Raw genomic sequence first — 27,669 nt, forward strand, 5'->3', positions numbered from 1 at the left:
TTACGTTTCATCATTATAAGTATACCGGTTATCGATCTATGCTGGATGACGCAAAGTATTGTTTATTTAATATTACACACTCTGTCAAATTAATTTAATCTTGACGTCGACATACGGTATGTGGTTGTTGACATACGAAGAAAAGTCAATTCAACAGTTTATCATCTTTTGTTAAACATACATGCTGCCGCATTATTATGTCAATTTTATTAATTACATATTTTCATCATTACTACTGAATTGTTCCATACAACAATAATCAATTCACAAATAATAAAATAACGTGAATTAATTTTGCAATACAAAATTTTTTAAGGTATAAATAACTTCATACTTTCAACTGTTTGTATAAAATTGTGATTTCCAAAATTCAACATAAACTGACAATACATTCCATTAAACATCTAGCATTTACAGGATAAAGGCCTTTTTCAATGTAACACTTCTTAGTCATAGTCATATTGAATTCATACTAGAATAGTGGGCGGCCAAGGACCGTTAAGCACATGGACCTCCTGGTAGGTCCATCGTGTCCCACTTGACTAACCACTGCTTTTGGAGCAAACTCGTTGTTCTATGGGCGAAGAACCAGGTTTCCTTGAGCTCTTAACAGACTTTGTCTGGACCTCCGAGCTGGAACCCCTGAATAGAGGAGAGTTGGAGGTCGAGGCAACCTTAGGATACGGGGCGATTGATGTTGCGGGGTTTGAGTAGAGCCTTGGCAAAAGTACAGGCCATAGCTTCAACTTCGATAGAAATCAATGCTTTGAAGGTAGGTTTCCGCAGGTATTATTTGCGACACTTGATTAGGTTTTAGTTACCTTGGATTAAGCCGATAAAAATGGCCATTTTGCAACGGCCCCCTCCACATGTCCACATAAGCGCGCCAGGGGAGGGCTCCCTCACCAACGTCTCCTTAAGGGGGGTTATACTGAATTAAATTAGTGTTTTCCTAATTTCCATTTATTCTATTCCCAATATGTGACACCAAATGCTTCTAATAAAATTTATCATTTACAGCTCGTATAGTATGTTGTACTGTATACAATAGGAAATTGGGTATAATGAATTACAGTTAATATATAACAAACATTATCACTGAAATGCTTTGCTTAATTTTTTTTATATTCAGTACTCATATCCCTTCTTCTACTTTTGCTGGTCTTCTTAACTTTAACCCATAATGGTAATTATAAGATGTGTTTCTTTTCATCATTTTGTTTTTCTTCATTGTTCTCGATACTGTACTCTAACCTGTCTTGAATTTAGATTTGTTATAATTATATTTTAAACAATTCTCTTGTTCCTCTGCTATTTTATGCTGTTTAAATTGCATATAAAATGTTTGGTTTCCCCAAGGATTTACTTTGTTTGTGTTTTCTCTTAAGATTTGAATCTTGTATTCCTTCCTTTATATTGTTTAACTGTTTAATTTAGTTTTTTTTCCATATGAAAGTCACATACAGCAACAGCAGCATAACTTTCTTATATTTCTTTATTTGTTAATAAAGAACCAGAAACAAATAATTCCACATAAGAAAATTTCACACCACTCTGTGATTTTAGAAAAATGGAAAGGCTTGGATGAAATTTTTGAGAATTGTTATCAGCCCAGCAGTGTATTTGTTACATTTGTTGATAGTTCGACATAAATGAAAATAGGCTTCTTCACTAGATTGGAAAATAGGCCTCATTGACAAACAAATGCTCCTCACTGTTCTACTGACAGCTACGGAATTGTGTCCAACAACTTATGGAATGGAATGTATTAAAAAAGTTATTCAGCTGCACCCTACATTTTGTTTTTTCTGCATTTCCATGTTGTAGTCTATTTCTTTTTCCATCTTCTTGATTACTTTTATTTTCTTTATTTTCACTACCGCTAACAAATTACCACAATTACACTGTCGGACCTGGTTTTGCAAACATTTTAATAATCAATTTGTTGTCTTCAAGAAACTAAAGGTTACAAACAGTTTCAGAAAGTCCATTAAGTAAATACTATAAATAAATATATATAAATATTACCATAAATACCATAAATGAATTTTGTAAACTTTTATACACGATATGGTAGATTTATCAGATTGTATACATTTAGGTTTCATTGGTTATTGGATTCTAGAAAAAAACACTGAAAAAATTAACACAAAAGTGATTTAATTGAAATCATAAAATAGTATTTATACAATAAAGTCGTAAAATCACATTTTATACAATAATTATCATAAAGAATCATTTATACAATAGCATTATTTGCTTGATAAAAATTTTAATTGAATTTTTATAGACTTACGAGAAGTTATCATCATGAACATATTCTCTCACAATAAAAATAATCTTCATTACTTAGTTTAGGTACTGTACGAAACCAAAAACTAATATAATTACACATTATGAAGACCAATTAATCCAAATTTAAGTTATTTGTCTTGAAAAAATTAGACAATTTGAGATCCAAATGTCAGGAGGTTCTCTTGAGGGCTTTTCTTATAATAGTCCAGTCTTCCAAAATATCTTGAGGTTTTAGCATATATACAATATAAGGTCCAGAAACAGTAACAGCTTTTCTTCTAGATCTTGATCGTGACCTAAATAAAAATAAATTTAAAATTAATTTTAGGTTGTTCCAGCAGACTGTTTGTAACTAATGGATCATGCTTGATATGAAAATTGTATTCCAATAGTAACAAGTTCAAGTAATGGATAAAAAATTTCACATTCAAGCAACAAATTAAACTTGTTCAGTACTATAATAGTTCGAAGAGCAAAAATGATGAATTTTAGAACATATGTCAACTCATATTTTAGACTGTGCATTATACTTTATCAGGTTGTAAAATGTGTACTATGTACTCTAACTTTATTTAAGAAGGTGATTATTATGTACTAAGTATTGTTGCCTCTAAAACAATTTAGTTATTTACAAAATAATATTTATTTATAATGCAGTTTAAGAAGACTTTCACAATTAATAATCAGCAGGGTTTGTTGCAGTCATGTTGAGACTGGCTCACTCCAGTTCTCTCTTCTGTCGGTTATATTAGCTTTATTCATGGATCTGATTCCTAATCAGTTTAGGGATTGATCGCATGTACACTTTCAAAATTGTTGTTTGTGGGTCTTTGGTGTAAGGGGAGAACAGAATTTTTCCACTACTGCCCATTGAAAAGCACCATGTGATGGAGTTTGGGCACAGTGAAAAGACTTGCTGCAAAAACAAGCATACAAAGACCAACTTTATGAATGGGCAGTTGGAAATTTATCTGGCATTAGTTTCATCTTCTCCACACAATATGAGTATGTTGAGTCTGAGGAATTTCCGAATAACCCTTTCAGCTATGCAGAAACTATTAAGGGAACACAACAATATCATGCTTATATGCCTGCAAATTTAAGTGTATCAAAGAAATGTAAGAAGATACAACAGAGGAAACAGTGACCATCCAAAAAAGTCCAGATAAGCTACAAATTATAGAAGTTAGTGGATATATAACAACTATATGATCAAATGTGGTGACTGGCATTAATATTAGAAAATAATGAAGAAGATGAACTAAAAGAGACTTTTCTTCATCTTGCTGGTTCTTCGTATCCTATTTATATCAAAGAAAACTGGAAATATTGTGGATACCACTGATATATGTACTTTGTAAAGTTGATCCTACCACTCCTACATGAAGTAATAACATCTGAAGAAGTCGTAAAAACTTCACAAATCATCAAGTTTTGATTAACTTTAGCTCAAGATGTAATGTTAAAAATGGAACTAAAACAAGTTCATGATCAACGTAATATGTATGTGTATATAACTTACCTAGAACCCCACTCTCCTCCTTCACCCCAACTTATTTCACTATTGTGTCTATCTTCTTCTAATCGTCTTATTGTCTCCATTAATTCACTGTAATAATAATCACAGGCCAAAGTTTTTTCGCTCTCAAAATTTTGAAGTGCCGCTTGTTCTTCAGCTTCATATTGATTATCAATGTTTTGAAGCTTTAATTGTTTCACAATCCCTGCCACTTCAGTTCGTATTCTCATATTTTCCTGAAGTTCCTGTAACGAGATTAAATAATCGTGGGATTTGCCAGATTTAACTTCAGATAATTGGCACTCAACCTGAAACAAATCTATTTGAACTGTGAACATAAGACACTAAAACTAAAGTCAGTAAACATTGGGTTTCAACTAACTTGTGTTAACCGTTCTCTATACAACTGCTCTCTGAGATGATTGAATTGGTTTTCTAAATCCTGAACATGTTGTAACAGTGTATTTCGTCTTGTTTCACATTCCGTTTCATCCATTTCAGAACTATCATCAGAGTCAGGTTCATCTTCTGTTGATTCGTGAATTGCGTCGTTTTCATGACTTGTATTTGAATGGTCCGAATCATTTCCAGACATATCATTATCACTCACGTCTCCAGTAACAGAATTTGGAGTATTTATTGGAGGCATTTTTGATTCAGGTTATATTTCTAGGCTGTGCTTTATACTGTTTTATACACTTTTCACATAATTACTAGAATAATTTATTTCGTTTTAACATCACGGTAACCTGTTATTTTCACAATAAACCCAATATATTTAGGTTATATATTAAAATAAACTAAATTCGAGTCAAAGAATCTAACACTAACACATCTATGTATTTATTTTGTCTTTACGTTAAGGAATTGACGGGCAGCCTGGAACGGCTATAACCGGCTATAGAGTTTATTTTCGTGACTATACATCTTAAGCGGTTAAATTTGTCAATGTTCGTATTTGTTGGAAGCTAAAAATTTTGATTTTATAACTAATATCACAACATGCTTCTTGTTTTCTAGTAAATTAACATCATCTTAGCGACACATAAAATATTTTTTAATGAAATTTAAAATCCTGGCCTATATAAATTTCGCAGTATATGACAAACATGGGTGACAGTTATGTTAAAGCACCTGTCAGACATTGGTAACAGTCATTTTAATGCGCTGACAGATGAGTGACATACATAAATGTGATAATTGGTATTAAATTAATATGTGAGGACAGTCGGCTTATTCGATGATGTCGAAATGTTACTGAAATATGATGGAATAATAATCACTATGAACGGAAAAATAGAAGTACGGGTCATATCAAAGGTCAACTCAACATAATATAATTTTCTTTTAAAATTTTAAACATTTACTGTGTTCGGAAGGACGTAGTTATTTTAAAATGGTATCTGAAATTAAAGATATTGTTAGGAATGCCGATGCATTTTGTTTTGATGTTGATTCTACTGTTATTCAAGAAGAAGGCATTGATGAATTGGCTAAATTTTGCAACAAAGGTGACGAGGTATCAAAATTGTGAGTAACAAAACGATATTTTGTTACGGAATCCTTAAATGTTAAAATTGAACATATCAATTTTTATATATAGTAAAAGGATTTATAGTTCATTTGTGGTAATTTTTTATAAAATCTACAAAGTTATATCAAATTTGAGAAAAACAAAAATACTTCCTTATCCAGTTGATCTATTATACAACTTCATTAATATTTCAGAACTTCTAAAGCCATGGGGGGTGGTATGACATTTGAAGAATCGTTAAAAATACGCCTAGGAATAATAAAACCTAGTGTATCACAAATCAAGGAATTTTTGAATGTAAAACCACCAAATTTAACTCCTGGTATAAGGTATTCATGTAAAATATTATAATATATTATTTACTAATAATTTATTTGCAGAACATTGGTTCATTTGTTGCAGGGTAAAGGTATACCGGTATTTTTAATTTCTGGTGGTTTTAAATGTATAATTGCACCTATTGCCAGTCAACTCGGTATTCCTACCCATAATATATATGCAAATAGACTGAAGTTCTATTTTTCAGGTAAAAATTCAATCAACCTACACACTACTATCAAGATTGTCTCATATCCCGTTCACTTTTATTTGACTATATTTTATTAACATTTTCACAAAAACTTTATAAATTAATATGTTTTGCTCTGAAATTACCGAGTTACAAATTTTAAATTATTTAATAAAGGTTAAAGCCAAACCACATTTCTTAAAAAAAAATTATATTAAAATAGGATAAAAATTAACATAATTCTTTCAATCCTATTTATATTTTTACCAACATTACTTGTATATACAAGATTGTTGATAGGAACCATTTTAGGTGAATATGCTGGATTCGATGAAACTGAACCAACATCAAGAAGTGGAGGAAAAGCTGTAGTAATAGATAATTTAAAAACTACATATAATTTTAAAAATGTTGTATTAGTAGGTGATGGAGCAACAGACCTTGAAGCTTCTCCACCTGCAGATGCATTTATAGGTAATTAAAATAAAAATACCTAATGCTCAATTCAGTTCATTTGTTTTATCACATTTGAGATTAGTTTAACTATTTTAAATTTATACTTTTTACTTAATTACCAGTTTTTGAAGTGAAGTAGTAACCTCTTATGAAAAGGTTTAAAGTTGGTTCATAAATTTCACTTTTCATTCACTGTCTGCCATCTGACTTGTCGGAAAAAGATAAAATTGATTCACATAGTACGTTAGGATCAACAGCAAATGTTGTGGCAACTGTATTTCATGGACCATCTAAGGATTGGTGTTACTGTTGTAAAAATATCCGCATCTGAACATGTTTTTTAAGCTCTTTTTTTCTTTTGATTATCGTATAAGTTGACGTCCTGGGCTGGGTTTAAATATAATCATTTTCTAGTAACGTAAAAGTGGAAAAAATAAATCTATACATATGCCAAAGTCATGTGCAGTTCAGTTTTGATCAGATTTAAAGGAACATAAGTTTCTAAAGGATGTCTCTTGTAGCAGTGGTCAGTAATGATTCGCAGGGACAACTATAACTCTTGAAGATATTCATGAACTTATAAAACATTTCAACCCTGTCGTTTATTCATTAAGTTGCCAAAAAAAAATGAAATGACATTCACGGGAGGGAGGGAAGGAACTCACTGCGCCAGTATATCTGCAATGTCTCATTTTGTCAAATAATTTGGTTTATAAGCAGTAACTCATTTCTTTCTTCATTTAATATACTTTTTCTACATCTGATGTGATCTATCTATGTAATCTTCATTCAATAACTATTATAAATAATAGTTTTATACTAATTCTGCCTGTTAGATGAATACGGAAATGTTACCACAAAAATTTGTTTTTTATTTGCAAATATCAAGATGTACAAAAAAATATTTGTTTACTGTATTGCTACATTCACAATTACATTGTATGATACGAGTTTCGATAATCAAGTTATCTTCTTCAGAGAAATGTATTTCTAGATATACCAATTTAGTATTTAACTAATTTTTAATTTTTTGTAAAATTATTGTAGTCTGTTACAGGCTTGTTTGTAGGTTATGGCGGCAATGTTATAAGACCAAATGTAAAGGCTAAAGCTAAATGGTTTGTTACTGATTTCAATGAAATCATAGATGTTATCAGCTAATATTTATATAATAAATTGTGAATAGTTACTACCAAAATATAGTAAATTTTTATCAGAATTTTATTTTATTAAAACGCTACTTAATTACCTCTGTAGGTCTGTATGGAATTTTACAATCAATATTTAATCAACCACCAATTAAATCCCTCTCAAGGATCTATTGGACTTTGACTATGGTGAGGAGGCCCGGCGGTCGCGCCTACGTGGGCATGAGGAGAGAAGTCTGTGCAAAGAAAGGCTCATTTTTATGGGCTCAATCTAAGACAGAAGCAATCGTGCCGACGAATCAATGGTAACTGAACCCTAATCAGATGTCGCGAACAATTCCTTCAGGAAATTAGGCAAAATTCCAAGGGCACTGCAAGAGCAGGGATCACGATACCCAGTATCTCCAAAGCATCAGTTTCCACTGATGTCGAAGCATTTGAAAAGACTCCGCTCCAACATCAGTGGCATGAAGAAAAGAAAGAAGGTGAAGGCTGCCCTCCTTCACTCAAGGCTTCCAACCAGGAAGTGCAGCTAAAGCCAATCAAACAACGAGTTAGCTACGCAAATGGCCTTGAGTCTGCCGGTCAACCCTATACCGACTTCACGGAAATACTGCTTGGGTTTCATTGACGCTGTTACTTAGGCAATCATGCAGGCAACTAGCTGCAGAACCAAGCCACCGTAGTTTCTACCCCTTTGGCTGGTTAGGAATTATATCCTAATTCGTCAAAGCGCAAAATCCGCTTCTTAAAGGTTATCGACCTTTGGTTATTTTACCAAGGACACGACAGACCTATCAGAAGGCCTTTATGCTTAACAGTACTTGGCTCCCATTATTCTACTATACACCAATTAAATTTCGAAAATTTTATCAATTCTCCATATTACAAATCCACAAAATGGATTTAGTGGTAGTTAAACTATTGTATTAACACAGTTTCTACTGTCGTTTTTGAGACCTGTGAGTGAAACACAGTTTTCTCATTGCCCCTCAAACTATAAAATCAAATTCAAATTTTAGACACAAACTGTAGAATAATTTAGATGGCATTTATTCAAATTTACATTTGTATTTTTGAAATCACAACCGTAGAATATTTGTGTGCCCAAAGTTATGAGTTAGTGCCTTATTGTATATTGACGCAGTTATAATTTCATGTAAATTTGACTGATCATAACGCAAGTACATTATCTAGATACATTAGGCTACAGCCGTTTTGGAGCAGATGGTCACATGATTAACTATAACACAGCTACAAATTCAAAATAAATGGAAAAATGATGTTACCAACGACCTCAACAATTGGTCTTTCAAACCGAGTACACTATATCTCCGCTCTGCATCGCCCATTAAACTAACGTCATATGCGCATGAAATAATACCTGGACCAATATACAATAAGGCGCTAACAATAAGCTTGAACGAAAAATTATTTTATTTGAGATAAAGAACTGCTTTCCCTCTGCATAATTCTTATGACGATGAGGCAATTGACACTAAATATGTTCTATTTAAGAGTTTTTATTAATTTTAAGCCTATTATAAACATACACAAATATCTACAACTTTAGCTTGGTTCTACGCCAATGACGCCTTTTAGCATTATATCTGAAACAAATAAAAACATTACTATAATACACTCAAATGATTCATTAATTTTCAATACTTCAAAGATATATTTTATTATCAGAAAAATTTTAATAATCAGTATTGGATTAGTACTGGTAAAATGAAATGGGAAGATTCAATTGCCAACATTTAAAAGTAAATACCTAAGTATTAAATGTATTTAGTCATGCTACTAAACTGATCAAAGTTTTTCTTGTTCCTAATTTTTACTAATATTTTCTGTATAAAAATAAAATGCATTCAACTGAGATGAAAACATTTCATTAAAATCTTTTTACACCATTGTTCTTGCTTGAATTAATGAATACAGCAACAATTATGAGTACGATTTCATTTTCTTTATAAAATTTTAGATTTCAATGGTCAAATCTGCCACAAGATTTTGATTGCCAAGTTCATATTCTGGGGCTGATTATGATTTAAAAGTATTTTAGAAGGGCAAAAATAAAGTCATTTTTTTATTTTTACAGAAATGAAATCCAATGGTAAACAATCATTTATTAAGCAACTCCTTTCTTTTGAATCAACTTTTCATAAAGATAGAAATGGTTAAGTGGGATTTCAACATTTTATACAACAAAATCTATGAATGCTTTTCAAAATACAAACAAATATTTTCTATAAACTCTATATAAGAGTCACACAGATTACTAAAGAAATAGTTACCTTTCAATTCAGATAAAAATTTAGTCACTGTGGGCCCCTAGTTCTCTAATAGATTCATTATATCATTCAACACAATACTACTATGACAAGAAAACATGTAAAATTGAACATTATATATCAACAAACAATATATTGTGATTAAAAATATGTTCATATGCTTCAAAAACTATCGAGAATTTAAATGGTGAGTAGGAACAACTCAATTACTTATAATTTATATTACAAAAGTTGTTTGAATAAATCCATTTCTTGAATTTAAAACGTACTGCTAGAACTGATACATCTTAAATGATATCAGGGAAAATTGTGGCTACATTACTGGGTTCAATAACAAGCTAATTAGCCCATATTAGCAACTTCTTTATTACGTATTTTAAACCAGGTTAAATTATATTTACTTTAGAAAAAAAATATTTACCTGATTGTATTTCCAGTTCTCATACGAACCCATTGTGGAATAGGCCTATTTTGTTTCAATTTCTTAGCAAGCTTGCGCTTGATAATAAACGTTTTGTGGGCAGACTGAAATACAAATAATATGTTAAAAGAGTAGCATAGATTCTAAAAAGATTATATCAAACTAAGTTTTACAATAAGAAATATAGATGATTTAGATTTAAATAAATTTAAAAAAACTGTTATTTACCATTGCTTCTGCTTCAATCTTCGATTGAAAAGAAGTTTTAGATGTCAATTGCCAGGATGATTAGGTCAAAAACAAGAGTACGTTCAGTTTATCAACAAGGCAATTTTCAGCGAGTGTCATATTTGAACAAATGAGAAGGTATAATTATCAATAAATATCGAAATATAATGCAAATATTTCTTGAAAAATACAATTTTTTATTTTCAAACAGATTAAATATCATTTTTATCAATAAGTTGTTCTATATTATTCATTTACATAAAATGATTAATGTGAATTTCTCTTTAAAATTTTATTATCTTAAATAATTCTAGAATTATCGTGTATCGTGCGTCGTATTGATATAGAACTTATTTAAATGTAATATAAGTTCACCTATAAATATTTCAAATAAATTTAAAGTACATATTGAGAATAGATGAATAGATATCTTCATTATAATACGGAACGCATCTTCATTTTGCGAATAAGAATGGCGTCTGTATACAGTGTTAGTGCATTGTTGTCAATTTTAGTTTCAATATTTAGTTTTTAACGCAATCTTCCAAGTTTTTGAAGTAATAATTGAGAAATTGTGAATGTTTTTTCCGGAATTTTTCATAAATCATATTTGGAGATAGGAGGAACTATTTTATCAAAGGCTATAAACTTCCTATTTTCTGGGAAAATTATGACCTTGAAACGTCGTGTCAACATAATATAAGTTTCAGTAGCGGCTCGTTTAAATTTTTTGGCATCGACCAAAACATCTTCACATAACATTTAAACAATGGAAAATAAAGATAATCGTGAAACGTTGGAAAACATCGTAATTGGAGATGGAACCAGTCAACAGTTTATGATTCAAAGAGTCCCTGAAAATGCTCAACTTCTAAGTACTGAACTTTTGCAGCAACAACATGGTTTAGTTGTAGATTTGGGAACAAATGATTTTATTCCAGTGAGCTATTCATCCGAAGATTTACTTTCGCAAGATCTAACTGAAGAAGACAGAAATTTGGCTGCTGCTTTAGTAGCTGTCCAACTTAGTCAACAGCAAAAGCAACAACAATTACAAGATACCACCTTACCATCTCTAGTTGCTACATCTAACTTAGGTATAGGTAATTTTAATTTAGAGTTATCACTCTATTTATTGGTTACTGTAATATCTATTTATTGCTTTTATGTTTTACATTTGCAATATCTTGTTTTCTGGTCAACGGTAAAAATATTATAGTAAACAGTAATAACATTATTTAAATTTTATTTTTTGAATAACATTTCATTTTATCTGTTTTGATCAATTTTTTTCATACAGGAACAAAAATTCTAGAAGAACCACAACTGATTATCAGTAACGAAAAAGGAGGAGGAACTAGTTTTTTGAGAATTGTAAATACAGATAATATTTATGTGGAGCAACAGCCTCTTCCAAAATTGGTTGATACTGTTAGATTTACAACTGTAAATAGTGTTGGTCAATCATTCAATGACGATGTGGAAATTGAAAAATGTACAACAAAAAAAGAAGAGGAAAAAGTAGATTCAGACAGAGAATCTTTGAAGTAAGTTATAAATCAGTATAATTTTTTTGAAGTATAAATAGATAATCAAACTTGATTTTTAAATGTCAAAAAAAGAGAAACATATAATAGTAGTTCTCTCATTATCAAAGAGGTTATTAAGAGAGAAAGAAAATTATTAAATCTCCTTAATCTTTATGCATACTGTTATGATTTTCAGAAATGAACCTCGTACCTCGAAAAAAAGCTTGCCTCACAAAAAGCGGATCTCAAGAAAACTTAAAAAAAATTCAGTGACGTCTGTCAAAAAAATAATATGCAATTTATGTGAACAATCTTTTAGCTCTAATGATGAATTTGCACAACACGAAATGTTGTGCCAAACAACAATTACCCCTGTAAATCCTGCCAATGCATTCAATTGTCAAATCTGCAATGAACCTTTTACTGAGCAACTAAAGTGAGTATTAATGTCCATTACAAAAGTGTTACTTTGTCTAATTCCAACGTTAATAGTTATTTTTTTCCCTAGGTTTTTCGAACACTTGAAAAAACATTATGAGCCTGGTGGAGGAGGTTTACCGACCAGTCCACTAAAAACTACATCAGTTGACAAGAAACCGTCACCTGAAAAACTTTGTGAACCAAATGAAAGTGAACGTCAAGAAAGTTTGTTATCCAGTCTACTTAATTTAACATGCATTGAATGTAACAAAACCTTCAGGAGACAAAAGACATTTGAAGCTCATATGAGGGACATACACACAAGTAAAAATGAGCCTTTGGATGAGTTTAGTGAGCCTGAAGATCTCATGGAAGGTAGTAATATCAAATTTTTGTATTTTTTATAATTGTAGCTTAAAAATCTCATGACTCATTTTGTAGGTATAACTATGGTAGTAGACACTAATGAGCCTGAACCTGATGAAGATGATTCAAAGGCATGGTATAGGGAAGAAGAGATTCATCAGACTGAAGAAGATTTGAAAGAACTCGAATGTGGTAGTGAACATATATGTCATTTATGTAATCAACCATTTCCTCTTAGAGCTATCCTACTTCAACATTTAGTCACCTGCAGATCTACTTCAGGCAATACAGGTTAGTTATAGAAAAAAATTAAATTAAACCGTTACAATTTTCACAAGAACAATAATTTTTTGTGTGCAGAGGGAAACTTGGTATAGAGGTTGGTTCAGGCAAGAAGTTTTGACAAACTTATTGTTTCAACTAATGGGTGTATTATACACCTACTTTTGATATGGGGATGAAAAATGGCTGAAATTTGCCAGTTATGGGTATTATGGATTTGAGGCATACTAGTAAATATCCAAATTTTCCACTACCTCCTTATCAAGGTTTTGAATATATGGTAATGGAGAGATTTTCTCAATTATGGCTCATAAATCTATTTCATGATAATGTTTCTTCCCATTTATTTTTCAGATGTCTCTCTTGGACTTATTTCCTCCATTATCTTCCAATATTCCTCTAAAGTTTTTATACTTTTTGACACAGTTCCTTTACTTGATCTAATTCTTTCCCCTTTATAAATGCATACCAAGTTCACTATTATTTTTCATGTTCATCTATCTTCATTTCCTATTATTGATTCTTGTTTTGTTGAGATATTAAATTTTCCATTACCTTCTTTAGAATTGTAGGTTCTTTTATTTGTGTTACTAATCAATTATATTAATTGCTTTTTAGTTAAAATTAATTATCTTAATGGCTCATAATCAATCCTAAAATAAGGACTCCATTTTCAAAACCTTGTGGCAGATATTTGAAAAATACAACAATTTGTTGCTTTAAAGGATTGCATCTCTCTCATTATACCCTTTATGTAAAACTGTAGTTGTTAATGTGAATACCATTCTGGACAACCTTGCAATTGTATTTTCTTTTCCAGAATCGGCGCCACTTGCTGTCGTTAAAAAAATTAATAAAAAAAATAAGAAAAAAGCGACTCACGAATGTAACGAATGCGATCGAGTTTTCACACATAAAAATTCATTGGTATACCACATGAGAAGCCATTCAGGTATACGACCTCACCAATGTGATCAATGCGGCAAGAGCTTTTTCGCTTCCAGTGCACTTAAGGTAAATAAACATTTGATATTTAAAATATGACGTAACCATTGACATTTGTTCTATATAAAACGAATACTACCAGTAAATGTTACAAATTATAGCTTTATTTGTGCACATAGGTTCACCTTCGGCTTCATTCAGGAGACAAACCGTACAGTTGCGAACATTGTGGAAAACGATTTAGACAATGGGGCGATCTCAAGTATCACATAACATCATTACACTCCACTGAGAAGAATTTCCAATGTGAATATTGTGGCAAAGAATTTGCGAGAAAGTATTCGTTAGTTGTACACAGGAGAATCCATACAGGTAATGTTTATAAAAATTCACTCTGTTTATAAAATACTTTTCTGTTGTTAACAAATATTTTATAAAGTATCAAGTATCCCTTCATGTTTTCTCGTATTTCAGGATTGGATTTTAGACTTTCAGTTTTTTATTGAATGGTGTCAGGTATTCAGAATAAATTTATCAAAAACTTTCAAAGGAATCCATTGTATAATTAATACTTCTAAATAATACTAACTATCTTTAGCCATTCTTTGAATATTCTCCTCAGCTTAATTTCGATTTTCTACAGTTCAAAATGGATTGTATCCCTAATTCTTTTACTTTTTGATCTCTAATTTTGTCCCCTCTATTTACTTTTCTCTACTCTATTTTCCTAAAGTAGTTTTCTTCTTTTTTGTCCACGATCCGCATCCATAAGTTGAGACTGATCGATAAATAGGATTATAGACATTTATCTTTGGGTGTTTATATTTTGCTCTTGACATAACCCTGCCCAATTGTTTTTTCAATACTATAATTTATTTCTGTATCTTGTTTTCATCTTCCTTCAAAAATTACTTACATCTTTTTGTATTTGTTCTACTTGTATATTTTATTCCTGTATTTCTTACCACCAGAATTTTCATTTTATTTGTGTAAATTGACATTCCCTCTTCTTCAATCAGTTTTCTATATATTTATTTTTTTTATAATCACTTTTCCCTTCATGCTGTCAATATTGAAATATAGGACCCTATGAAACGCTTTCTCAAGGTCTATGAATGCCAGGTATATAGTTCCATTTTCTAGTTGTGCTATAGTGAATATATGATATTAGGGTCTTCTTTAGGTCAATATCAGTTTCATAATAATCTTTAACATGTTTATTTTTGGTTTCTTGTGTATAGATGTTATTAATGCTATTCCCTATTCTTTTGGAATATTTTTATGTTCCTACGCTTTATTCATAATTTCCAATACTGCACCAAATCCCGAACTACCTAGATTCTTTTTCTATTATTGGGTTTTATTTTCAGTTTTTTCCGGTCCTTTGGTGCTTTTATCCAATTGGCTTTGATGATCTAATAACTCTTGGAAATTTCCTTTTTCCACTTTTCCGTAAGCTCTGTTGCTAAATATCATATATCTTCAAATACATTTCATCCTTGCTCTGTCTTTTTATTTCTCTGTATATGTTTTTATTGATGTGGGAATTTGTCCAAAGGCTATAGCTTTTTGAAAAATCAAATCCATTTGCACCACTTATATTTAAATTGAACATTTTAGGCGAAAGAAACTACAAGTGTGAATTTTGTGGCAAGTCATTCCGAGCTTCTTCATATCTGCAAAACCATCGAAAAATACATACTGGCGAAAAACCTCATATGTGCGGAGTATGTGGAAAACCGTTCCGAGTAAGGTCGGATATGAAACGTCACCAGAAAACTCACTCTAAGGGACCAACGACGGCCTCCAAAAATTTGCGACCACTTTCGAAAATCGAAAAAGTAGAAATTATCGAAGAAGAAGAGTTGAGTAGTGAATTACATATTGAAGATGAAGAGGCTGCAGGGCAGTTACTTACTGAATATACTCAAGAAGAATTAGAGGATGGAAGGACAGTAAGGGTGCCAAATAGAAATCTGTAAGCATTTTTTTTTATTTGTTTTCAAAAAAAGCACTGTAACGTTTTCTTTTACTGGAACTTCATTGCAACATATCAGTGCTTCCAATTAATGTCTCTCATACAATTTTCTTATTTTCCAGATATATCAATGGACATGAACTTTTCCTAGTGACATACCCGAATGAAATCCGAGCGGGCGAACCACAAACTTCTACTGCCGCCTGGGTTCACGCGCCGAATGCTTAATTAAATTAATTTCGGTGTCATTAGTTTTATGTATTTTTTATTTAGAATATATGGATACATAGAGTGTAGATTGAGTAATATACCAAGTAAAAAAGGCATGATTTTGGTATTTGTAAATATATATTTTTTTTTTCATTTTGCATAATATTCTAGAAATTAAATATATTACTAGATTTAATTTTTGTGTTATTTATTTCCTAAAGGTATGTGAACTCTGCCCGCTCTTTCGTTAACTTCGTGCCAACAACAACATGTTAACGTTTTAGGATCCATAATGTCTGTATACATTTTTCCTTGTAGGTGATCTATTTCATGTTGAAGAATTCTCGCCCACCACCCGTGAGCTAGAATGGAAAAAAAGTTGCCTTCTTCATTCCACCCTAAAATAAAATAATTACTAATGAAACTATTGAGGATAATCTATATCAAACACACAGTCATTTACTATCTGATTCCAGTTTCAGGTGATTGATTGTACATATTGGATGAAGACTAAAGGAAAACTGAAGTGATGCTTAATTTTTTGAGGTTCAAAACAAAATGAAGCACACATAGTTGAGCCATTATCAGACAACTCAATTTTAGCAAGAAATGGAAATCTAATGTAGCTTCCGTTATTTTGCTGACGCATTTGAATGGTATTTAAACATCACTAAAGCATATATAAAATCAACAATGTGGAACACCATAAACTGTGATATTGTAATTTTGAAAATATAATCAAAAAATGAAAGATACAAACAACTCTGTAACTATTTCCCGAGAACAATATCAAACAGATAAGAGTTTCAGCAAGCTGATTGTTCTGCTCACAATAAAATTGAGATTAAAATAATTTGGTAATACTTTTATTCATTTACTTATTCACTATTAGTGATTTTACATTGATGTTTTACAAAATATTTTCAAATACCTTATAATTAAAAACCATTAGACGTTCAAGGGGGTGCTCATATAATTCAAACAACTAGTATCCAAAAAAAATATGATAACGTCTATGATATGTTTAATGATAACAGATGTATATGTCTAATTTTAAACTTCACACAAATATTGTATTATTGATTTATTACTATACTCACTTGTAGAACCTCAACATAAAAGAGAACTATAAATAAATTTGTTGGACTAAAATATTGTAGAAAGAAAATTGTCTTTGAAAAACTGAATTATACAGTTTACTCATGTAATTTTACTTGATACACAATTGTAGTAAGAAAATTTGTGGATCAAATGAAAATCATGTTTCACAATACATTGGATTATCACACCAACTGTAATTAAATAATATTATAACATCATCAACGAACATCAATACATTATAAACATAAATCAATCAGGAAGCTCCTAGCTTATGCCAGCAATATCATCCTCATTTATCTGAATCATTTGCGCTATCGATGGATACACCTCAGCAAGGTTTAGATCAATGCTGCTGTTCCCTAGACATGCATCTTGTCACCTACTGTACCTCATTGATCTACTTGACAAAACTGTAATCCCGATCTACAGCTTCGCCGACGATAGCACACTAGTATCGTCGATCAAATCAGCCGTCCCAATCCCACCCAGAGCAGTATTTGCATTACCTACTTGACAGGTTCATGAACTCAGAGTTCACATGCAGACAACCAGAATGTCAAATTTTCGGGACCCCTTTCTTTGGATAAGTGCCAGCCAACAGAATCAGCTACCAAGGTAAGTATTTCCCAAACACTACAACCTAGAGTAATTCAAAATCCAACAGCATCTCCACATGGCAGGCACCACTCGAACTATTTAAGTGTGGTAGGGTTTACCTACTTGTGCTTGCTATTTACATAAAAAAATATTACTAAATATTAGATCTTAACCTATATTATTTCGTAATTAGAGTTGCAGTATTTTAATAATGCAAAAAATGAGCCATAAGCTCTCCAAAGCAAGTATTTATGATCTTTTAATTGACTCAACATATTTATTATCTCAATATTATCAAATACCTTATAAACTCATTTCACCCCAATTGTACTATATATTAATATACAATAAATTTCAAATTTTTCTTGCTTGTTCATCATGTTAGTATTTGTGAAGTTGCAATGTGAAATTTATTCATCTAACATTTGCTAGCAATAAGAGTATATCATGAAGTGAAGAAATAATCTTCGATTAAATGTAGTATATATATTGTACACAAATACCTTTTACTTCAATGGACCTGTACCTAGCAACATCAGCATAATATCCTTTGATACTTTCACACGATTCTGAAAAAGTAACTTTCGAATAATCTGCAACTCTCAATAATGGATTAATAATTACCTAAAACTAAAAAATATTGGTTTAATGTTCATAAACAAAATTAATAAAAATATTTCAATTTGTATTGTTGAGGAAATTATCAAACAAAATATGTTGCTTACTGTTTGAGGCTGTAGGGTGATCTCTTTATTTATAATTTCTTGTTCGGAATAATGTTTTAGATGTTTTTTATTAAATTCCGCTATTATAATTTGAAGAGGCATTCCTATTTGTGGCGCTGAAAGACCTACACAATTGTAAGTTTTCGAAACATGTTTTAATTGTTTAATAAGATACTGAACTTCTGGTGTTAGGATTTCATCTTCAGAAATGCGTTCAGATTCTATTCTCAAATTTGGATCGCCTATTTGAACAACATGTTTATAAGGAGGATCTCCAGGTCTTGGCTTAACTAGCTTTGCATACCACGTTCTTAATGCCTTGTAACTTATATAACGCACGTTTTGCTGCATTTTAATTTAGCTACCCCGATTAAGGAAAATTATTTTTATCTATCCAATTTCAAAAATGCTCAATATTGACAAATGGCACGTGTGAGATTTTCGTTCGATTTTACATCGTGATACGATCTTCACTACCTTAAAGTTAATTTTTTTCGTAAATAAAGATCATCAGATTTATTATAATAATCGTGTATAGATAGAGGAAGAAAACGTTTCTCTATTATTTTATGTTTGCTAATATTATTATTTATGTTTTTTAAAGTATCCTCAGTAACTGAATAAGCTACAAACTTTTTTATATTATCCCAAAAAGATGAAGAAGATAACCTGAAATTCCTATTTCTGATTTTAAAATAAAGTTTTGAAATTAATTTTGTATAAAATGTTAATCATAATCAAAACAGCTAAAACTGTTCGTAACCACTGGAAAAAATCAGTTTTCTTTACAGGAATAATAACGTATGGAGTGATATACGCAAAGAATTACATTCAGTATGTTTATTTCAAATCTACAATACTTCAATATTTCAATGTTTTCAATTTTAGAACACAAGATTTAATGAGAGCATATTGCCAAAAAGCAGCTAAATATGGTAAAGAACATATATCGCCAAATGAAAATCTTCGACATGTAACAATTATTCTAAATCCAAATGCAAATAAACGAAAGTCTACTGAAGAATTTGAAAAATATTGTGCTCCTTTATTACATTTAGCAGGCATAAACGTTGATATTAGAAAAACGGAATCAGAAGGTCACGCAAAAACTCTAATTGAAGAAATTGGAGGTACTGACGCAATTGTAATAGCTGGAGGTGATGGTACTTTGTCCGAGGTGGTAACTGGGTTACTTAGAAAGAATAATGACAGTGGTACTAAAATTCCTTTAGGTATGTCTTAAATTAGAATTCATGAGTTTATTTGTTATTCTTAAAAGATGAATGTACTTTCTGTTTTTTAATTATAAAAGCAATAAATTTGGTATTCCTGCATATGATTTTCTGTATTATCAGAGTGTCCTCTAGGAAGGTATACTTGGTTCAGAATTGCCATATTGTAATGATTTTATTATTTATTTAAACTGTTTTTCAATAGTAGGGTGAATTAATACATAATTACTAAACATTCATCTAATATTTGAGATATTAATTTATTTACTTGTTTACTTGTCTTATGTGTTTGGGATGACATCAAAATGGCCATAACATACTGTAAATAAGTTCCCCTCCGTATCCGCCAAACTTTATATTCTATTATCATAATAGAACAGGACCGGCTTCACATTCGCAGTAGTAGACAAGTTCGTAACAATATATATTATTTTTAAGGTATTTTACCACTTGGAAAAACAAATTCATTAGCTAGTGTACAATTTCCTGGAAAAAAGAAAGTTGAGAGGGTTAAAGCATTAGCAGATGCTACAATGGCTGTGATAGAAGAGACAATAAGGCCTGTGGATGTTATGAAAATAGAGGTACTATCATTAAATGAAGAAACTGAAAAGGCAAATAAACCAATTTATGCAGTTGGCTCTCTAAAATGGGGAGCATACAGAGATGCAGAGGCAATCAAGGAAAGTTACTGGTATTTTGGACCGCTTAAGAATTATGCTACATATATTTTCAATGGGTAAATTTACAATCGTTTTTTCTGAACAGTTGCTTCTCTACTCACTATTAAAATTTCATAATTTATTTAATTTTTGACTTTATGACTGGGAATCATTTTCACTGAGTATTCAAGATAATTATCTGAAAGTGGACATTGCTCTCAGAGTTTGAGTAATCCGTCTAAAAATTGTTGAGAAGAAAAATCTTTTTCCACTCTAAAAAGAGTGAAAACATATTCTTTTATCGAAAGTCAAATTGTCCAAGGAATTAATTATGAAAATATAATCAAAGTTTTTTCCATGAACTAAAGCCAGAAAAAAGAAATTTCCAAATTGATTGATATTAAAAAAATATTCATCTACTTAAGGCTTATAAGTTATTTATTTTTCATGTTTATTAGTTATACGTAAAAATTATACTTCTTCAAAAAAAAAGTTATTTTGAAATGAAAATATGGATGAAAATGAATGAAATCCATTTTATCAAAAAGAGAGGTTTTAAGACTAAATCCATTAAAGCAAACAATCTTTTAAAATGTGAGAATAGAAAAGCAATATGAAACTTTCATAGCTGGCCAGATTTTTTTAAAGCTGCTTTTGATAGTCCATTCCTAAGAAGTATTATGTAACACTTTCAATACTTCTCTCATGAAATTACATTTTTCATGCTAATAATTTTTTTTGTTAATTTCCTGCTTGTAAATATCAAATATCAATGGTGAAATAGAAAACTAATTGATAAAGGTTAAAAAATATAACATCTAAATTAAAATTTTCAAGGTTTAAGAATAAACTTACCTGGCGTTGTGTAGCACAACTTAGTTATAGTGCTCCCTGTGAAGGCTGTTCCCATTGTTACAGACGATTAGAAACGAATACTAATGGGGGAGGATTTTTCTCCAAGTGAGTATAATTCTATTGAGACACATCTTTGATAAGTCTTGAATTTATTTGATGAATGTGACCATGGATTAAAGACTCCCTAGAAACATACTGCACATATATTTTTATTTTACGCCTACTTGAGACCCTGATGGTATGTCAAGGTTGTGAAGTACACAATCCATTCAAACCTTTTATGGATTTTGTAATTGGATAAGGCAACAATTAATAGATTTAAGAGTAAAATTAGAAAATCAAGAAGAATTTTAAACATACTATATAAGAATATATACTCCTTGAGTTGCCACCATCAGGCTCCACTCTTTATTCCACTTTCCAGTTGCTAGAAATAATGTTCTCAGATTTTCTCCTTTTATCGAATGAATCAATATCACTATCATATACAGAACTCTCTAGACACTTTTTGCAGTACTATTTCTAACATAAAACAAAAAATTTTTACCATTATATAACTTTCTTATTATAATTCTAGAACTGCTTACTTGTTTTTTGTATTTATATTATTTACACTTACATTAAATATACCTACCATTATTTATTTGTACTTTACAACTTTGATTGTTCAATTGTTAACTCTTATGTAGGTCTTTTCCACCTTTTAATTGACCCTTGTGCTGTGAGTGGTGTAAATAGATACTGGACAATGGTACAAAACCCCACAAATTAACTACAACATGTTGACTAAACCCCCATTATCAGGAATCTTTAATCTATGATATGAATTAATTATGTTGCTTATTAATGACAAATTTCTTATTCAATATATCCAGTTATTTGGATGCATCATTTAAGAGGATCTCTACAACAAACTCATTGTTTTTAATAAAAGATTATATTATTGCATAACATATATTTTTTAGGTTTATGAAAACAGATAATCCTCATGCAAAATATTTATCAGTCAGTAATCCAGAATGTCAAATAAATTATGAGAAGAAGATTTTAACTTCAGATCTCGCTTTATCAACTATGAATATAACACCAAATCAGTCATCAGATTCCCTAAGAAAATTGATTGTTGAAATTGGTCCTGATAATGTAGAGTATTTAGATTTTGTAAAAAATGGAATTAAGTTAGAAAAGGGAGAAAAAAGGGATATTAAGGAAATAATAGAAGCAAAAACCATAAAAATCAGTCCAGAAGATGATCTACAAAATGCTTGGTTTTCTATTGATAATGAGCATTATGAAGTTAAACCTGTACAGATAACATTGTTACCAAGAATTATTAATATGTTTTGTAAACAAGAAAATATAAATATTTAATAAATTGTTTGAAAAAAAAACAAAAAGTTAAAAACAATATTTTTTTATTAATCTAATCTTTTATCTTATTCTTTTCTACATCTTTAACTGATACAGGAAGACAGTCTCCCCATTTAGTTGATCTTGCACAATGATACATTGTCTTTCCATATTTAGAGGCAGTCACAACAACTTCTTGAAGTTTTCCACTACTTGTACACATTCTACAAATTGTATGCTTAGACCTAACCAAAGTTGGTCTAACTAATCTAGGCCATCTCTCTTCAATAATTTTATCATCAGACTTACATTTTTTTAAAACAATATAAGAATATAACTCCTTCTTCAGTTTTGAATGAGTACTAATAGGAAGTGAGTGATAAGTTACTTCAAAGTTACAAGGAGTACCATCATCTAATAAAAATCTGGGACAAGTATTATCGTGAGGGCAGGGACTAAAAATTGTACATTTGTGACCATCTTCATTGAGTTTGAGCAGAAAATCTCTAATTTCATTTACTACCCTAAATCCTGCATTGGTTCCATGTTCAACTATAACTAAATACTTTGCAGTTTTATTCCATAAATTAACAACAGTTTCTAATCTACTTTTAAATGATGGTAGTTCAAACAATGAATAAGCTGAAACAACTATATCATAGGTTAAAGGAGTAGATGGTAAAAATTGTCTATAGAAAACACCTTTTATTGGCATATTTCCTGTACCTTTTCCACCTTGTAACAATATTTGAGCCAAATCGTTCATTTCTCTAGATGTATCAACATTGAAATATTCTAAAATGTACTTTTTCCAATAAATATTTGCAGCCCAAGTAACTGTTCCTACTCCAGATCCATAATCAAATATACTTCTTGGCTTAAAATCAGGATCACGACTTTCTATTTCACTGAATATTCTTACTAAAACAGAATACTCAGCAGCAGAACGTCCTATCAGATACAGGAGAGCATTTCTGGCATCATATTTAACTGGTTTCCAATTGTACAGATTCTCATTTATTGCTCTTTGAATTTTATTCTGAATTACTTGCCTGTAATTCATTTCTTCTTCGATAGTGTTAATTTCAATATCTTTCTGTTTTTGCAAAACTCTTTCTTGAATATTTCTTACTTTTTCTTTGAGTTCAAATTTTTCCATTGGAGCCACTCTGCATTTCAAATGCCTGCAAAGTTTTTCGCTAGGTTCTATAAAACTCTTCACTGGATAATCAGCCAATACATTTATAACTGATTTTACAAAATTTTCAGGAATAGTTACTGTTCTAGGAAAAACCACACCAGGATGTTTTCTAAATTTATAAACATTCGTATCTATATCATGTATGACATTACTATTCGGTACTATAGTTGCTCTTACGCTGGTGCAAAAATTTTTAAAAATCCCAGGAAATGTCAATTTACAATTCATTGTAGTTGTTTATTTTATAGCATATTTTTAGAGGTTATAAATTGTAACACTTTACTTCTTCTTTTTGATTGGCCTCTGTTTGGTTTTTTGAAGACTACGGTTGTATTTACAAAATTATAATTTAAAAAAGTGGGTTTTGAATTTAATCTCAATATCAAGTTCACTGTTGTTCGACAACGAAGTAAACGGGTTGTATAATATGATCGTTTGATTCTACTCATTATAACAGGGTGTAAATAATATCAGTTTACTGAATATGGTTACATAAGATTAATTCTTTGAGCAGCGTAATGAACAATCTGTTGACAAATGCGATTTTCGTACTTTTTGGCTTGCTGATATTAAAATTTACTAAATGAATCAAATTGTATTCATAAATGATGGGACTTATTGTTGTAATAGCTGATATTTTCATTAAAATTTATATAAAGTGTGGCTCAAATTTTACATTATTGTTTTGATAGATATTTCAATATTGGTAGCATCGTTGTGACTAAACAAGAGCACTATTTTAAATATGGTTCAAATATATGACGTCAACGCGTTAGCCAGTATGATACCATAACCAAATTGTTATTTTTCACAATATTCCTTATTTTTTATTTCTATTGCGTATATTTCGTTTGATATCATTTAAGATGAAGTCATTACTTTGTCTTATTCACCAATTTCAAATATTTTTATTAGTAGCTCGCTAAAAAATGCCAAAAACATATTTCTAGAATATTCAAGGTTAGTTTATTTGTCAAAGCAATTACATACTTCGTTTTAGTGTAAACATTTTCCCGCTATTAACTGTTTTAATATAAGATTACTTTCAATTATGCAATTAAATGATGTGCAGTCCTTCATAAATCAACAAACTGGTATTTGTAAGTATACATTACAACTTTGTTTACAAATAACAAGTTTAAGTAAAATTGAAAATGCCTTTTGAAACCTTTTAGCATTATGGAAACACTGTGATGCCCCAATAAAAAGATTAAGATGTACCAAAGATACTTCATATACTCAATTACTTCCTCAAAGAAGTCAAGATGAATTCTATAGGGACACACCAATTTTTACTTGTAAATTCTCTCCCTATACCAGTAATGAACATATATTAGCTTTAGCAAATGAAGATGGGAAGCTGGCCATACATGACAGTTCTAATGATTATCGGTGAGCATTGTATTTGTATTTGAGTTTTTCTAATACCAATCAAGAATTTATTTTATTTTAGACACGGTGTACATGCCCACAATAATGCAATTTTTGATCTGGCATGGATGTTTGACAACATGAAACTTGTTACTGCTTCTGGAGATCATACATCTAAAATGTATGATGTAGGAGAAAGTGAACTAAGACAAGAAAGAGTGTTTTCTGGGCATTCAAGATCTGTTAAGACTGTAGCATTTAGAAAAGATGATTCTAGTGTATTTGCAACTGGTGGAAGAGATGGTAATATCATTTTATGGGATACTCGTACAAACACTAGTAGTTTCGTTGGTAAAGCAGATGGAATTATAAGTAACTCTCACATTTCTAAAGTATTCACACCAAGTAAATCGAAGAAAAAATTCAACACTCCAACAAATTCAAGAATAAAATCTGTCACTGGTCTTGTGTTTCAAGAAAATAACACTCTTATATCTTGTGGAGGAGGAGATGGTCTCATAAAAATATGGGATTTAAGGAAACATTACAGCCAATCTAAAAAAGAAGCCCTACCAAAACATATAATACCTTACCCAGGTAATACTACTAGGAATGGTTACAGTAGTCTTCTTATTGATAACAATAATATGAAGTTGTACGCAAACTGCTTAGATAATACTATATATTGTTACAATGTTGGTACATATAATAGTGAACCAATAATGTACTATACAGGTCATCAAAATAGTACATTCTACGTAAAATCTTCTCTAAGCAAAAATGGTGATTACCTTATTAGTGGTAGCAGTGATGATAATGCTTATATTTGGAATACTAAAATATCAGAACCTATAGTGAAACTAACAGGTCATACTGCAGAAGTTACATGTGTAGCTTGGTGCACTAAGAATATGGTAGTGGTTACTTGTTCTGATGATATGAGCCATAAGATTTGGTCAGTGGGATCAACAGAACTTCCTGATGATTGGGAGGTACTAGGAAGAGGAATAGCTGAAATAATGCCTGTTAAAAATAAGTTGAAGCGAAATCTCAAAATGGATATTGAGTTTATCCCCAAAAAGAAATTTACCGAATGTAAAAAATGTAACAACATCACTTCTTCAACATTTTGCGAAAATTGTAATAAAAGTTTTTCAAAAAGGAAAAATCCCTTTGATACAGAAAGTGTAAATAAATTCCTTCAAACAGATTTTGGCCCACGACGATTGTTTGCTAATGTGAATAATCCACTGCCAGTAGATAGAACTGATACTTTAGCTTCTTATTTGGGTAATAATGACACAATGCCTTTAGATGATTATGAACCTCCTTTGAAAGTGCCAAGATGCACTGAAACTTACGAACGTCTTTGTAAAGACACAAATCATGTATTGAGTGCTGAATGGGATGTTGAACCTCCTATGAAACTTGCAAAATTAGAAATTACTCCAACCAAAAACAAAAGACCAGATATATCCTCTCCGACAGTAAATCTACCTAATTACGTAGTAGATGGTGTTGCTCCCCATTTAACATATTCCCCTCCAAAGAAAAAGTGTCAAGATTGGTTAACAAGAATTAGAATTGAAAAAATGATACGCAAAGAGTATGAGAAGACTGAAACTGGTAATATGTCTAAACAACCCAAATCTGAAACAATACCTAAAAGAAAATGTGTCACACCTAGGAGTCCAATATTAAGGTACTTTAAAGTTACTAATAGTTCACACAGTTGTGATAACAATTGTTTGAAACATCAGAATTGTGTAGAAAATTTTAGCAACAGTTTAGGAACAAATTGAATATACTATGCTTACTAATCAGGAGCTCAGATTTAATGGATGACAAAAATAGACAAAGCTCTTAGGAAATAAGAATCTTATTTATGTTGTACAGTGTTTAGGTAGAATTTTTTATGTATATAAATATGAAAACAGAATTAATGAATTTTTACTTGTTCTTGTGTTTTTTGATAGTTTCACTATGAAATATTTAATCTTCCAGAGAAAATGCACCTTTATTCGTGAGCAAACCTACTTCAGCTGGAATAGTAATTTATTAAGCACTTAACCCATTTAAAACATGGACTTAGAGAAAATCGACTATTGCTGAACATGTCTTTATTTTTTAGTTTTTGAATGAATCGATTAAATGTTAATAATGAATAAGATTTGAGTGTTACACTGTTGTTATTCAACACTGATTTATTTTCCCTATTTCATTTGCAAGTTCTTCAAGGTTCCTTATATTTCCTTAGTAGATATATTAGGTACTTGTCTGTTTTTCTAATTTGGTATCTAAAATAACTAGATCCATTGTTAACCATGGGGTAATACATTGTTCATCTACGAATGTACACAGTCAGTTAATTTTACTTTTTTTACAAATCTCATTTATTCCGCTCTCCATTTTTAGTATGAATGCATTAAGATTATTCTTATA

At 30.7% G+C, this 27,669-nt stretch overlaps 8 protein-coding genes and 1 long non-coding RNA gene across 12 annotated transcripts; 5 read left to right on the plus strand and 4 right to left on the minus strand.

The window, feature by feature from the left end:
- The first annotated feature begins 129 nt into the window (after nt 1-129).
- Nucleotides 130-3,790, plus strand: LOC130453135 (uncharacterized). The gene is made up of 2 exons (XR_008911021.1): nt 130-772; nt 2,624-3,790. It is a non-coding gene; the product is annotated as an uncharacterized LOC130453135 (long non-coding RNA).
- On the minus strand, nt 2,141-4,940 carry LOC130453132 (breast cancer metastasis-suppressor 1-like protein). The gene is made up of 3 exons (XM_056792742.1): nt 4,197-4,940; nt 3,818-4,122; nt 2,141-2,591 (listed from the first exon to the last, which is right to left on the minus strand). Exons 1-3 carry the CDS (start codon nt 4,461-4,463, stop codon nt 2,465-2,467), a joined length of 699 nt encoding a protein of 232 aa, XP_056648720.1. The 5' UTR covers nt 4,464-4,940; the 3' UTR covers nt 2,141-2,464.
- Nucleotides 4,941-4,958: 18 nt separating this feature from the next.
- Nucleotides 4,959-7,531, plus strand: LOC130453133 (phosphoserine phosphatase). Its single transcript, XM_056792743.1, has 5 exons — nt 4,959-5,344; nt 5,543-5,677; nt 5,729-5,874; nt 6,169-6,330; nt 7,382-7,531. Exons 1-5 carry the CDS (start codon nt 5,211-5,213, stop codon nt 7,471-7,473), a joined length of 669 nt encoding a protein of 222 aa, XP_056648721.1. The 5' UTR covers nt 4,959-5,210; the 3' UTR covers nt 7,474-7,531.
- A 1,436-nt stretch (nt 7,532-8,967) lies between these two features.
- Nucleotides 8,968-10,488, minus strand: LOC130453134 (60S ribosomal protein L39). The gene is made up of 3 exons (XM_056792744.1): nt 10,404-10,488; nt 10,176-10,279; nt 8,968-9,070 (listed from the first exon to the last, which is right to left on the minus strand). The coding sequence occupies exons 1-3, from the start codon at nt 10,404-10,406 to the stop codon at nt 9,022-9,024; spliced, it is 156 nt and encodes a 51-aa protein (XP_056648722.1). The 5' UTR covers nt 10,407-10,488; the 3' UTR covers nt 8,968-9,021.
- A 366-nt stretch (nt 10,489-10,854) lies between these two features.
- On the plus strand, nt 10,855-16,329 carry LOC130452627 (zinc finger protein 568-like). Of its 2 annotated transcripts, none has more exons than XM_056791978.1 (9): nt 10,855-11,500; nt 11,704-11,950; nt 12,129-12,368; nt 12,441-12,727; nt 12,794-13,009; nt 13,821-14,014; nt 14,125-14,317; nt 15,566-15,923; nt 16,046-16,329. In XM_056791978.1, the coding sequence occupies exons 1-9, from the start codon at nt 11,173-11,175 to the stop codon at nt 16,149-16,151; spliced, it is 2,169 nt and encodes a 722-aa protein (XP_056647956.1). In that variant the 5' UTR covers nt 10,855-11,172; the 3' UTR covers nt 16,152-16,329. The 2 variants fall into 2 exon arrangements, with proteins under 2 accessions (XP_056647956.1, XP_056647955.1); XM_056791977.1 differs by having other exon boundaries at nt 10,858-11,506.
- LOC130452630 (peptide deformylase, mitochondrial-like) lies at nt 16,172-19,011 on the minus strand. Its single transcript, XM_056791982.1, has 3 exons — nt 18,557-19,011; nt 18,335-18,455; nt 16,172-16,531 (listed from the first exon to the last, which is right to left on the minus strand). Exons 1-3 carry the CDS (start codon nt 18,905-18,907, stop codon nt 16,338-16,340), a joined length of 666 nt encoding a protein of 221 aa, XP_056647960.1. The 5' UTR covers nt 18,908-19,011; the 3' UTR covers nt 16,172-16,337.
- On the plus strand, nt 18,995-22,710 carry LOC130452629 (acylglycerol kinase, mitochondrial). Its single transcript, XM_056791981.1, has 5 exons — nt 18,995-19,390; nt 19,445-19,788; nt 20,227-20,527; nt 21,288-21,410; nt 22,271-22,710. The coding sequence occupies exons 1-5, from the start codon at nt 19,281-19,283 to the stop codon at nt 22,674-22,676; spliced, it is 1,284 nt and encodes a 427-aa protein (XP_056647959.1). The 5' UTR covers nt 18,995-19,280; the 3' UTR covers nt 22,677-22,710.
- Nucleotides 22,563-24,116, minus strand: LOC130452628 (methyltransferase-like protein 17, mitochondrial). Of its 2 annotated transcripts, XM_056791980.1 has the most exons (2): nt 23,358-24,107; nt 22,704-23,306 (listed from the first exon to the last, which is right to left on the minus strand). In XM_056791980.1, exons 1-2 carry the CDS (start codon nt 24,082-24,084, stop codon nt 22,729-22,731), a joined length of 1,305 nt encoding a protein of 434 aa, XP_056647958.1. In that variant the 5' UTR covers nt 24,085-24,107; the 3' UTR covers nt 22,704-22,728. The 2 variants fall into 2 exon arrangements, with proteins under 2 accessions (XP_056647957.1, XP_056647958.1); XM_056791979.1 differs by having other exon boundaries at nt 22,563-24,116.
- Nucleotides 24,117-24,807: 691 nt separating this feature from the next.
- LOC130440533 (protein lethal(2)denticleless) lies at nt 24,808-27,395 on the plus strand. 2 transcript variants are annotated; one of them, XM_056773768.1, is made up of 4 exons: nt 24,823-24,956; nt 25,032-25,248; nt 25,310-26,929; nt 27,232-27,395. In XM_056773768.1, exons 1-4 carry the CDS (start codon nt 24,908-24,910, stop codon nt 27,287-27,289), a joined length of 1,944 nt encoding a protein of 647 aa, XP_056629746.1. In that variant the 5' UTR covers nt 24,823-24,907; the 3' UTR covers nt 27,290-27,395. The 2 variants fall into 2 exon arrangements, with proteins under 2 accessions (XP_056629745.1, XP_056629746.1); XM_056773767.1 differs by lacking the exon at nt 27,232-27,395 and having other exon boundaries at nt 24,808-24,956; nt 25,310-27,185.
- The last annotated feature ends 274 nt before the right edge of the window (nt 27,396-27,669 follow it).

This window comes from Diorhabda sublineata, chromosome 2 (genome assembly GCF_026230105.1).
Source record: "Diorhabda sublineata isolate icDioSubl1.1 chromosome 2, icDioSubl1.1, whole genome shotgun sequence".
NCBI lineage: Eukaryota > Metazoa > Arthropoda > Insecta > Coleoptera > Chrysomelidae > Diorhabda > Diorhabda sublineata.